This window comes from Saccopteryx leptura, chromosome 4 (assembly GCF_036850995.1).
Source record: "Saccopteryx leptura isolate mSacLep1 chromosome 4, mSacLep1_pri_phased_curated, whole genome shotgun sequence".
NCBI classification, from domain to species: Eukaryota; Metazoa; Chordata; class Mammalia; order Chiroptera; family Emballonuridae; genus Saccopteryx; species Saccopteryx leptura.
Window position 1 is genome coordinate 157,968,328 of NC_089506.1, and position 13,185 is coordinate 157,981,512.

Below are 13,185 nucleotides of genomic sequence, written 5' to 3' on the forward strand. Positions count from 1 at the left end.
TATTCATTAGCTCACATCTATGACCTCTCAGGGGGAGGTCATCTACTACCAAGTGACAGAAGGAAAATTTAGGTTTGGTTCTCAAATGGGTCAGCTTAATGGATTGATGTAAGTTGAAAATGTTCACCTGTTGTACTTTTGCCTAATTCAGGTATGGTCCTATAGGACTGTAGTGAGCAGAGTTGGAAGTAGTCTCTTTGGTCATTCACTTTGTATCAAACTGGCAAATAATTTGACTAGTTGAATAGGGAACTAAAAAGACAAAGATTGGAAGCGAGAAAAAAGGAAGTCTGGAGTATTATATGCAAACTGATTTTGGAGGAGGCACAGTTTGTGGATTATTGTGCCTCACATTAAGGTCTGAAAAAGACAGAAATCCTCTATTGCAAAAGAGAATTTCAACAACCTAAGGGAACAAGATTGTTTTTACTACTGATGTCAGTAAGCTTACTTCTCAGCAAGCACTAGCTTTTTCACAAGAAGCTCGTGAACAGGTTGTCCATGGAGGCTAAATGGAACTATTCATAGACCTAACAATGTGAGTTCCCTTTCACCAAGGCTGGATTAGGTATTGCCATAGCTGAATGTGCAATCTGTCAATGACAGCAACCAATGTGGGCCCTCAAAATGGTACCAATTCAAGTTGAACAATTTGGAAGCATGATAGAAAGTAAAATTCTTTGACCTTTTCCAATTAGACATTTTCAAGCCTGGGAAAGGCTGCTATTTAATCTTACCAGAACTGACATAATTCTGGACATATATTTTCTTTCCTATACATAATACTTTTGCCAGCCTCATCATCAGATTCTTGCAAAATCCCTAATTCACTGGAATGGGATCCCGCCAATTTCCTCAGACTAATAAGACAATTTTATGGCAAACAAAGTGAGGCAATAAATGCATTACTATAACTATGGAGTGAATCTACTTGTCTCATTACACACCTTATCACCACAAAGTGCTAACATAATGTGGTAAAGGAATGACTCCTTAACTACTCAGTAAAAAAACAGCTCAGAGTCATGGCACCATGCATCTGTGTGCTGTCCTTTATGGTGTGTAATATTCATTAAAGTAATGGCCAATATACAATGCTGTGTTCCTAATATCTAGAATACTAGTCTCATAACCAAGTAACAAGAGTACCATTGGATTCTCTTTCCATTTTTCCTGTCAATCCATTCTGAAATTTTGTGTTTCCTATACTTCCAATTTAGACTCTGTTAGATAACAAGTCCTGGGGAAATGTTTCTTCCAAGAGACACAATAAAGATTTCACTGAACTTGAAGCTAAGATTACTACCTTATCAAATTGGGCTGCTTATACCAGGAAGCCAATAGGCAAGGAAAAGAGTTACCCCTGGCAGGGGTAAATGAATTAGAGTTGGTGATACACTATGGGGAAAAAGAAGAGTATGGCTGAATCTCAAAACCTTCACTAGGTGTCTCTTGGTGCTCAAGTGTCCAGAAATAAATCTGAGTGGACAATTGTAGGAATAAGATCCACCACAGACAAGTCAACTAAGTGCTCACATTTCTTGAGAATTTGGGTCACTTTTAGGCAGGAAATCCATACTAGCTGAAGTGAGGGGTCTCTGTAAAAGGAGGTGCTGAATAACAATTTATGACTCGAAATGATTCACAGTTGAAAGGGCTATAGTTGCCAAACTAATCCTCTTATACAAATTCTCCTGTAAAGTTATAACAATCTAATAATTTAGAGAGTTTGTTATAGATTGGAATTATGGAGGCCATAAACCTATGCAAATGGTGCACTAAAATGACCATATTAAACATGTGCACTACCTCCGTTTTTTCTGCTTCACCTCTAATTCCAGTCAGCAAACAAAATTCAGCAAACAAAATGCTGACAGTGTCCCTGTCAATCTGCCTTGTCTGTCTTACATACTGCTTGGGTGTTTTTCTGAGCTATGCTTTGAAATACCTGTGGGGGCTAGTTTAGAAGTCAGAAGTTCTGGGAATTTATGACTCATAAAGAAACTCTCACTGAGGAAAGGATCTGATGTATAATTGCTTCCTCTTTACAACCTTTGAACCCTGAGATCCCTAATAAAAATTTGCTCAGTCCAAGTGGGATTGGGCACCCAGTGTCCACAGAGCAAGTCAATTAAAAAAAGTCTTTATTTAGGTTTTCTCTCCTTTCCTATTATAGTTCTCCTATGTCTTAGTCCATTCAGTCTGCTATAACAAAATATAATAGACTAGGTGGCTCAACAGTAAGATCTGGGTGCTGTGAAGTGCAAAATTTGAGCCACCTGCAGATTTGGTGTCTGGAGAGAGCCTGCTTCCTGGTTCAAAGTCAGTTATCTTCTTGCTATGTCTTCAGATAGTGAAGGGGGCAAAGCAGCAATTTGAGGTTCTTTATAAATGCACTAATCTCATTTAAGAGGGTTCCATTTTCTTGACCTAACTGGCTCACAAAAGTCCTACTTCCAAATACCATCACTTTGGGGATCAAGTTTCAACATGAATTTTGGAGGGACCCAGATTTTCAATCTATGGGTACCTTAGTTCCTCACTTATGCTTCCTAGAAGTATTTGCTCAGTAGACTATATGCATTAAAATGTTTGAGCTGTGTTTTTAAGGAACACTGAACTATGTATTATATATGACATATATGTGTGCATTCTTCTATGAATAGATTCCTTAATTTTATTATTATCTTTGCTTATCCAGGTGTCTGCCAGTTTGCAAAGCATCAGAATAGATAAGATCTCTAGAGTGGAGATAAAAGAATACTAAATAAAATCTTAAAGATATATATTTTAGATAATATAAAAGAAGGAGCTGGTGCCCTGGCTGGTTGGCTCTGTGGTAGAGCATCGGCCCACAGTGTTGATGTCCTGGTTTGATTCCCAGTCAGGGCACACAGGAGAAGCACCCATCTGCTGCTCCACCTCTCCCCCCCTCTCAATTTTCTCTCTTTCTTTCCCTCCTGCAGCCATGGCTCAGTTGGAGCAAATTGGCCCTGGGCTCTGAGGATGGCTCCATGGCCTCTGCCTCAGGTGCTAAAAAGAGCTCTGTTGCTAAGCAACCAAGCAACACCCCAGATAGGCAGAACATTGCCTTGTAGTGGGCTTGCAGGGTGGAACTCCTGGAGTGCATGCAGGAGTCTTTCTCTCCCTCCCCTCCTCTCATTGAATATTAAAATAATAAATTAATTAATAAAAGTTATTAAAAAAGTTGGCAAAGGAGAGAGAAGTTGTAATTGTTGAATGAAAAATAATATCAGAAGGTTCATATTCTCTATCTTAGAAAGTTTGGGTAGGTAAATTTTCAGATTCTGGGTCATCTCAAAATCAAATATAAAAGTTATGAAAATTTGGTTACATGTATTGAAGTGACAGAAGTAGGTCAGTTTTAAGAGTCATTACTTGTAAGCGAGTACAGAAAAATATTTTTATGGTGCATTTCTTTTAGCTGGAAGCACAAAGTAAATACTAAGACCGATATTTGGAAAAAGAGTCTTGTGCCATGGATAATTTCAATAGGTCTGCAATTACGTGGTCTTGATGGTAAGCACTTGGTTTAGGGTGGACTTCAGTTTTATTTAAACTTATAATTCAACAGTGATTTAGGAGAAGTATGGTCAGGAGCAGGGGTAAAAACTGTGTAATTTCATAAGCAAGGATTGTTGGCTATTTCAGTTTTTGAAGATAATGGTTTCTCATACCCTAGTGATTAGATTATCACAAAATAATCAAAATCTCGATAGTGTTATTAGGGTCTTCCATCTTGATGGAGTGCTTGCTACCTGACCATAAGCCATGCTCAGTGTAGCCTGTGTCCTCTGGCTGGCTTCCTGTATGTTCCCCTGACTCTCTATGCTCCCCTAGCACTCTGGAAATAGAATATTGTCACCAAACGATATGGTTATTTATTTTCTTGCATGCCTTTCTATCTAAATTTTGATAACCATGAGGAAAGGTATTTCTCATGTAACTGAAAGCTTAGTAGGTAGGATTACTTTATAAATGCTGAGTAAATGTAACCATTTATAAGATAAAGTGTTTTTAAATTTTATATACCATCAGGAAATTTCAAATATATTCATATTAAATGAGCTGATAAACTTACATAAGAAAAACATTCCATCAGTGTTTTTAGAATTAAATCAAATTATTCTATAAATAAATGCTTAGTATATTGATATAAAGCATGATTGAGAACTATGAATACAGATAACTATTAAAACAACTCACAAGAACACTAACTTGCAATAATGACCATAGAAAATCAGAGAGTACATTTATTTATTTTTTAAGCCCATGTTTTACCTTTGAAGTGCTCAGCAAAAAATTCTTATAAAGGTTCATATATATTTTTTAAAATTATGATTTATTAGGAGAGTTTTCAGAGGCATTTCTGCATATATCACATAGTTAATACCGAACAGTTGAGCCTGCATCTACCCTGTTATGTTCTGTACCTGAGAGACAAATGATCTATTTGAACACAGTGACCTTATGCGCAGTCATGGAGATCAGCTAACATAGAATCCAAAGCAGAACAACTCCAGTGATAGCAATCTCTCCTGGAAAACATCTGCTACCAGCTGAGCATGTTTACACTGTGGCAGCGCTGGCAGATGTGCTCGTAGACAGCCCATCTGTGTGGTGATGGGAGGTCGGAGGTAAGGAAGCTAGGCTGGATGGAGAGCAGGGAGAAAGCTTACTGTAATATACTGAGTTGTTCTAGAAATGAAAATTAACACGTCATTGTATGTGTTTTCTTTCTGTGTTGTTAATGTTTTAATGCTATCAAATTTGTGCTATCGCTTACAATAAGCAATAAAATGTAGCTTTGGGAGGAATTGCTTTTAGGAATTTAGCCATGGTATGATTAACATTTTAGAATAATTATTAGTGTAAAAATAATATAAAAAGTTTAGAGAATAAGCATTAGTTTAAATTAGTTTCATATTTGAAAAAATATTAAGAAAATATTTTGGTCTATGCAAAAAGACAACACTGAATAAAGTCAGCTTCAGCCTTTCTAACTGCAGCTCTTAATTTATCTTGTATTGTTTGTTATATTCAGAAGTGTTTTTCCAAGTAGGGTCTGTAAAACATAATTTTATACTCCACAGAAGTTACGTACAAAATTATGACTTTTTAAAAACAATAATTTTTTCTTTATTGCTAAAATTCTCATATATTTTTCTTATGCTAATGCATTTTCTGAATATCTAAATGAGACATACAAAATTGTTATTCAGGAAATATTAAATGTTATTCAAAATTGTTATTTTTGTAGAGCATGTTCTGGACACTATTATCTCGTGTTTACTTGAGAAATTTTACTTTGATGATTGAATAAGAAATTAGCAATCTGAAAGCAAGAAAAAAAAGGGGGAAGATATTAATATTGGCATTTAATTTTTTCACATACATATTTATTGAGATGTCAGATATGAAGCAATAAAGTGACAGAAATCTATCTTTTGGGAATGGATTGAATTATACTTTTATTTCCATATCTGAGTTTTTGTTTGTTTGTTTGTTTGACTTTCATAGGCTTGTGCACAATGAAGGTAGTATATAAGGGAGTCATTAAGCTGTCTCCTTTCTTTGGAGATAAAGTTATTTACATTTCTGAAAAGATAGGGAAATTAGTTTTTTTTAAAATTGATATAAAACTGATCAATTTAGCTATCTATAGAAGTTCAACCTTAAGATATTTCTGTAAAAAGCTGCTAAAAGAGGTGAATAAACACCCAAATTCAATCAAAATGTTTCTATAGGAATCTCACAATTAGACTTTAAAATAGCTGTAATGTAATAAATTTGTGATACAAAACATCAGATTCTAACATAAGTGCAATTCAGCTTGTATAAAAAACATAAAAAGAATTTGAATCAGTAATTAGCAGTGTTTATGCAGCACCATCAAGGGGGAGAGCCACTGAACTAGAGGCGCACAGCTTGTCATTAGAGTTGATTGTTCTACTTAGGGAAGGGATCACCTATTACGCTGCCCTAAATCTTAAATTATATATCCCTCCTCCTATATGTATGTACCTATATTTTGAGCTGTGCTCATTAAAACATACTTTATTTGTAAACTTAAGGAATTTTGTTCCCAGGGAACTCCTTGCCAGTTTTAAAAAGGTAGCATCGAAACATGATTGGGTAAGACAGTGAACACTGAAGTCGGCCTGACCACTGGGGTTCAAATCCTGATTCTCTTGCTTCTGAACTACGTGACCTTCAAAAGTCACACAGCCTCTCATTTAATCTAATCTGTATTACCTGGATATTTTCAATATCAATTTCATAAGTTTATAGTAAGATTTGTTTAAATCCCCAGAATAGATAGGAATGACCCTTAGTATACGAATCTTTGAAATTGAAAGGTAATTATGTAAATATGAGTAAGATATATATTGATTAACCCTTGTTAATGGTTTTCTGTTGGTCTCCATCAAATGTTTCAAAATTGCAGAATATTAAAAGGGAACTTATGTAATAATTTCTGGGAAAAATAGTGAAAGTATGAAAACATAGACTAACCAGTTATAGAAAGCCATGAAAGGAGATTTAAACATGTAGTTTTCCAGAATCATCTCCTGGAAGGTGAACTGCAAACAGTAGCAAGTGAATGTACTAGCAATTGAAATCCCAAATCAAAGAGCATCCTTAAGAATATGCAGTGTAGGCCCTGGCCGGTTGGCTCAGCGGTAGAGCATCGGCCTGGCGTGCGGGTGTCCTGGGTTCGATTCCTGGCCAGGGCACACAGGAGAAGCGCCCATCTGCTTCTCCACCCCTCCCCCTCTCCTTCCTCTCTGTCTCTCTCTTCCCCTCCCACAGCCAAGGCTCCATTGGAGCAAAGATGGCCCGGGCGCTGGGGATGGCTCTGTGGCCTCTGCCTCAGGTGCTAGAATGGCTCTGGTTGCAGCAGAGCAACGCCCAGAGGGTCAGAACATCGCCCCCTGGTGGGCGTGCCGGGTGGATCCCAGTCGGGAGCATGTGGGAGTCTGTCTGACTGCCTCCCCGTTTCCAGCTTCAGAAAAAAAAAAAAAAAAAAGACTATGCAGTGTATAAAAAGCCTTTAGCCTCTCCAGCCATGAAGCTGTAGTTACTAACAGCAGTCAGAAGGACTATAAATTGAAAAGAAATGACTATAACTTGTGTAACATTTCATTCATTCAACTATAAACAGAACACACCATAAATAAAATTGTTAAAGATTTCCTGATATTCATGGGACTTTTGATTTTGTTCATAGTCTCATGCATACACTTTAGAATAAATGCCAGATTGCCAATGGCTGAGAAACAGGAAAAACAAAAACAACAACTACAGCTTGTTAAAAACTATTGCCTGGCCCTAGCCAGTTGGCTCAGTGGTGGAGCATCAGCCTGGCATGTCCTGGGTTTGATTCCCAGTCATGGCACACAGGAGAAGCAACCATCTGTTTCTCTCCCCCTCTCCCTCTCACTTCTTTCTCTCTTTCTTTCCTCTTGCTGCAGCCATGGCTTGACTAGAGTGAGTTGGTCCCAGGTGCTGAGGATGGTTCCATGGCCTCTGCTTCAGGTGCTTAGAAGGGCTTGCTTGCTGAGCAACAAAGTAATAACCCCAGATGGGCAGAGTATCACTCCCTAGTGGGTTTGCTGGGTGGATCCTGGGAGGGGTGCATGTGAGAGTCTATCCCTGCCTCCCCTCCTCTCACTGAATAGAAAAAAAAAAGGTATGGCCTAATAGTGATGTGCAAAGTAAAACTGAGAGCTTGGATATAAGAAATACGAGAAAAATTGAAAAAAAACAGATTTAATTTATTTTACAATTTTACAAATGATAAAACTGGAACACCCAATTGCTTACATAAACAATAGGGAAACAGTGTTGAACAGAATGAATTTGACAGAATAAACCTCATCTTTCAATTCCACAAATTATGTAAGAAATATCCAGTAGCAATTATTCTGTGCAGCAATGCTATATCTCTGTAAACTTCTCTTGCTATATACATTTGAACCACTTGTGCTTTTGCCTACACAAAGAAACAGTGTCTATTAAAAGGTGCTATTTAAATAGGTGACTCGGGGTGCAGGGGGCTGAAGCCACAATCTGAAAACTGCAATTCAAATACACTGCCAGCTTGAAGACTTTATTTTTTTTTTAATTTTTAATTTTGTTTGTTTTTTTAAAAGATTTGGACAGACTAGACCCTTATTGTAACTGTAGGTATGAACAACATAGAATTAAGTTATAAAGTAGATAAAGCAGATTAGTAACTGAAGTCTCAAAAGAACTTCTTTACTCTAACATGGTCTTATCTCTAGAGTGCTTCACAGTGCTGCCCCTGATGACATTAGCGCGTAACACGAATCTAATGTGTGTATATTACAGACCCAGTGCATATACACACGAACACACATATATAGCATTTTATATATGCATTACACATGTCTATTTGTACTATATAGATATATTATAGCACATATATAATAAAATATCTATTTCTAGGTGGTCTTTATTTGGATTTCCTTTCATTAAATACAAACAATAACCTCCTCTCATTCAACTTTTAAAACATTGGTATATTGATTAAAGTCTGATAGGGAAACTTTAAAATTGTAGAGGTAACAACTAACTCTATTTATTCTTCCTACACCCCTTCCACAATTATAGCTACTCCCAACAATAACCAGGTAAAAACAAAGCTTTTATGAACCAAATACCACATTGTGTGCACTGTGACTAACTGGCTCAAATAGAAATAAATTATTTTGTTACTACGTGAAAACAAAGCTTTGATGAGCCAAATACCACAGTGTGTGCATTGTGACTAACTGGCTCAAATAGAAATAAATTATTTTGTTTACCCTTTTCCTGCGTAGTACCTTAACAACTAGTTGGTATGTACACTACCCATAGCATATAGAAGGCAGCTATGTTCACCACTAGACCACCAATGCAAGCATAGCATTACTGAAATAAATTGCTTCTGAAAGCATCTAGGTAGAAATTCCCACTAGCAATTGATATACATTCCATATGATACACTTGAATGCCCAGCACCTTCTTTCAGATAGAAAAACTTCCACAGTAATTTTGTCAGTCCTGTGGTCTGAATAAGTAGATTTGTCCAGAAAAGCTAGGCAATAGGTTTTCTGTAACTGACTCATTCTTTTTTTTTATCCAACAACTTAATATCAAGTATAAAAAAGGATGGAGAATAATGGTGAAAATGTTTCCAGCCTATTTATGTCAACAGCACAGTAACAACCATGTTCTCTAAAGCACAGAAATATTTCACAATCACCTACTTGAGCATTGCCAGGTACATGGTTAAATTGTGAAGAAGAAATAAAACTAAAGCTGTGAACACATAATAGTACAAAAGAAAAAGAACCCTCAAGATACTTCAAGTTTGTATTTATAATTTGATTTTATCATGATCCTTTTTGCTCCCTTGTTAGCTAAATCTCAATTTTTTTTTCTTATTCTTGCTGTTAGCCTTCAGTGATCTTGCCTAACCCTGTAGGAAGGCCACAGTAGATCTTGAAGTACATGTATGGCAGGGGGGATGGAATGTTATACGATAAGGAATGAGATGATCATGTTCAGTTTGCATTCTTTGAATACTAAATGCCTTTAATTGAATTCATTCTTGAGTATTGAAAGTTCCCTGAGATGAACAAAAGTAGTCTCAGTTGATACTGAAGCCCTTTTTATATGCTCAACATTTTCAAAACTGGGCAACGTATTTAGTGAACACAAAGCCTACAGTAACAAAGCAATGTGAAGCTGAAAAGGCACTACTCAATGCATCTATGAGATCAACTTCAATGCACAGAACAGTGAGTGGCTGGGATACTTTTGTTGTGGCCTTAAAATTGTTTAAACACATTTGTTGAAAATGTAGTAAAGATGGCAAGTTACCTTGCTGCTGCTTTTTAAGACAAATTTTGCATGAGTTTTGAAATGAATTTTATCTATAAGAATTTACCTGTGACTTCAAAATTTCTATTGAATTCAAATTAAAGGCTACTCAAACAACTTATTTGCAAATAGTCAAAATTAAGGTTCAGTAAATAAATCACCTCCTACCTTTGATTTATAGTCAATCAGATTTTTCAAATTTATATTCAAAACATGTCTAATTCTTCTTAAATTTCCAATAGATAAGAGGTTAAGGATAAAAGTACATTATATTCTACCCATTTTTATCTTTGCATCTTTTATGCATTCTACTTTGTTTTCTAAGAGACATATGAACTCTCAGAAAAATACTCTCTATATGACACAGTTCAACCATATTTTTTAAATAATACCACATACATTAATATATTGAGAACTGTACTTCTGTGGATATCCTTTTTCATGATAACAAACATATACATTCTCCATGCTATTTATTCTTTTCTCAGACTGTCTTCCCTAAAAAACCAAACATACATAGTCTGCATGCTACAGACCACCTTGCCCAAGAAACAGGAAGTCATCTAAGTTGTTTCAGGCCAAGAGTAGAAGTGGGAAAACAGCACTTCTGCTTTCAAAAGAAACAATTTACAATCAGAATTACCTAGAATAAGTTCCCAGCAAATAGGCCTATTGGTCAAATCTGTTATATGCTAAAACATTTTAAATCACTTTATTACTATTTCATGTGCTTCTTTGAAAACACATTATATGACAACATGAATAAATTTAACCACAGTAAAAATATTGGTCAATTTAATTCATTCAAAGTGCAAAATACTGACATAGTTTCATTGTTAAACTCTTAAAATGAATCATCTCTGTTATGAAAACAACACTCTGTTATTCATGTTATTTTTGAACCAAGAAAATTTATGATATAAAGAGCATGCCAATATTTCCATTTGAATAAGGGGGATATCAAAGAATTGGAAGTCACATTTCAGCCCTATTCAGTCAAACATTTATTCTAAATGGGAAAATGCTTCCACAAAATTATTATAAATTATAAAAGCTGTGGAAGTCTTCCTTCAAATAAAAATAAATTTTGAGTTTGGTAAATTTAAAATATCTAAAGATAACTTTCAGATTAGTAGAATAACACACTATTATTTTCATGAAATAAGAATGGTTTGTTGTGTAGAAACATCAGTATTTTCTTTGGTACCAAAAGTTTTTTTTTTTTTTTTTTCAGCTAATGTTACTATCTCCGGTGACATAGAATATCTTTGCTTTAGAATGGTCAAGATTACTGCACGGTTCAGATTAGCAGGTACCTTCTACACCACTGGAAAACAATTCTGGAGGTTTAGAGTTGTGTAAAATTAAACTTTTTTATGAAGTCATTGTGTGAGTGCTCTTAAAAATGTAAGAATCTTAAAAATAATTACTTGAAGGTTACTTATCTCATTCATATTGGTCTTAGAAAAGATTTCTAAGCACCCCAATACCCAAACCAAAAGAGATTTAAGATAAACAAAAACAGAAATGTAAGATTAATGATCAGACTCAGAGTCCTGACTGAAGGCATTTACTTGAGTTGTTTAATCTTATGAATCTCACTGCTTAGTTTCCATCTCCATATCTGCTGACAAGGATGGTTCATTTCCCCAAGGGCTCAGTTGTGTTCCTGGGTTCCTCCTTTCATGTGCTTGGCATTGCTGGGGCAGCCCGACAGTGATGAACGAACGTCTCTGCTTCAGTAACTAATGACAAGTGCATTGTTGGATCTTGTAAACACTACTGATTATACATTCAAACTGTGTTCTTTGTGGAAGTGGCACTTACAAGGACCCTTGAAGTCAAAATATTTAATTTTTAGAGCACTTTGCAGGTATTTCATCAGTTAGTAGTAGAGTTTTCATGAATGTTCTTTATCACCTTTCAGGTAATTGGTCGATGCTGAAACCCAGTCTTGTTTTGGATCCTATTTTCAAATCTTAGGAAGCATCTTCAGAAAAGAAGTGCATATTCAGTTTGTTTGTCTGTTTTCAAATGTGCTTCATTGCTTTACACACTTTCCTGTTGTCAGTTTCAGAGCGCCTCTATTATGCAGCACATTTAATGTTTTGAATTCTAATGGCATTCTGTGAGGACTAGCATTAGAAAAGTACCTATATTTTAAGTCATCATAGTAATGATATTTGACGGCTTTTCCATTCAAATCCTTAGGGAATGGCCAGAATCCATACAAGTGAATTTCATCACAGAATCTTGTGGCGAGTGTATACATGAGGAGACCTGTACTGGGTCTTTTGATGGGAACTTTGTTTGTCAGCCAGTAACTGGAAAAAACACATACAAACAAAGAGAAAAAGAATTTAGAGAAACATATAACACCACCTATAGCAAGTTTAATATGTAGAAATAAAGTAAATAAAATTTAAAAAGTATTTTTATGAATAACTCTCAAAAGGTTACTGAAAACACTTTGTAAGCATTTAGAATATTAATGCACTTTTTCTTTATCTTCTATTTTCTTGCATTTTTTGGATGACATATAATTAGCCAGGGGACCTGAAATGTAGGTAAATATTGCTGTGTAATCTTGTATCCAAAATAAATTACTAGCAAACATTTATATACTGTACAGAGCAGAAACTTCCCAGAAAGTGTTAAGTATGCTGTGAAAGGCACAGTAATTGGGCAATGACTAAGTAATTCTGGAAAAAGAGAATTTGAAACTATGCCTACAGTTTTTAAAATCTTATTCTAACAGATTTATTCAAACTTCACTTGTCCAAGTCACAAGTTATTAATGCTAATTAAAAATACTGCCTCAATCCATAGAAGAACAACAAGATAAACAATGTATTTATAACAAGTTCACCATTTATGCAGTTTAACACTTTGCAAAATTGTACAACGTATTTCAGTGCTGATAAGTATTTTGTACTATTCATTTTAAAAGGCAATAAGATACTCCAAAATGTTCAGACCTATCATTGTTGCCAAATTTTGTTCACCTGACAAACATATACAAATTGAAAAGTTAATTATCACTTCCGGTGTGGAAGGGGGTTTCTAATAGTTCTTCAGATACTCATTATCTTATGTGGAAAATGCTTTCAAAGTTGTCTTATAATAAATGTCTGAGCTTTACTTTTGTTTTTATTAATTTTATTAATTTCAGGAAAATACATTCCCTGCCATCAAATGTAAAGGGAAGATTATATGATTCTGGTTGTTGCTGTATTTAAATACTTGTCTTAGATTTTATATATTAATTCCTTT

At 35.3% G+C, this 13,185-nt stretch overlaps 1 protein-coding gene across 1 annotated transcript in view; it reads right to left on the reverse strand.

Annotated features, from left to right (window-relative positions):
* Nucleotides 1-7,781: 7,781 nt before the first annotated feature.
* Nucleotides 7,782-13,185, reverse strand: part of ST8SIA4 (ST8 alpha-N-acetyl-neuraminide alpha-2,8-sialyltransferase 4) — a 96,062-nt gene continuing 90,658 nt past the window's right edge. The window contains exon 5 of the mRNA XM_066381904.1: nucleotides 7,782-12,236. Within this exon, the coding sequence (XP_066238001.1) occupies nucleotides 11,954-12,236 (283 nt within the window). The 3' untranslated portion in view covers nucleotides 7,782-11,953. The remainder of the gene's footprint in view (nucleotides 12,237-13,185) is intronic.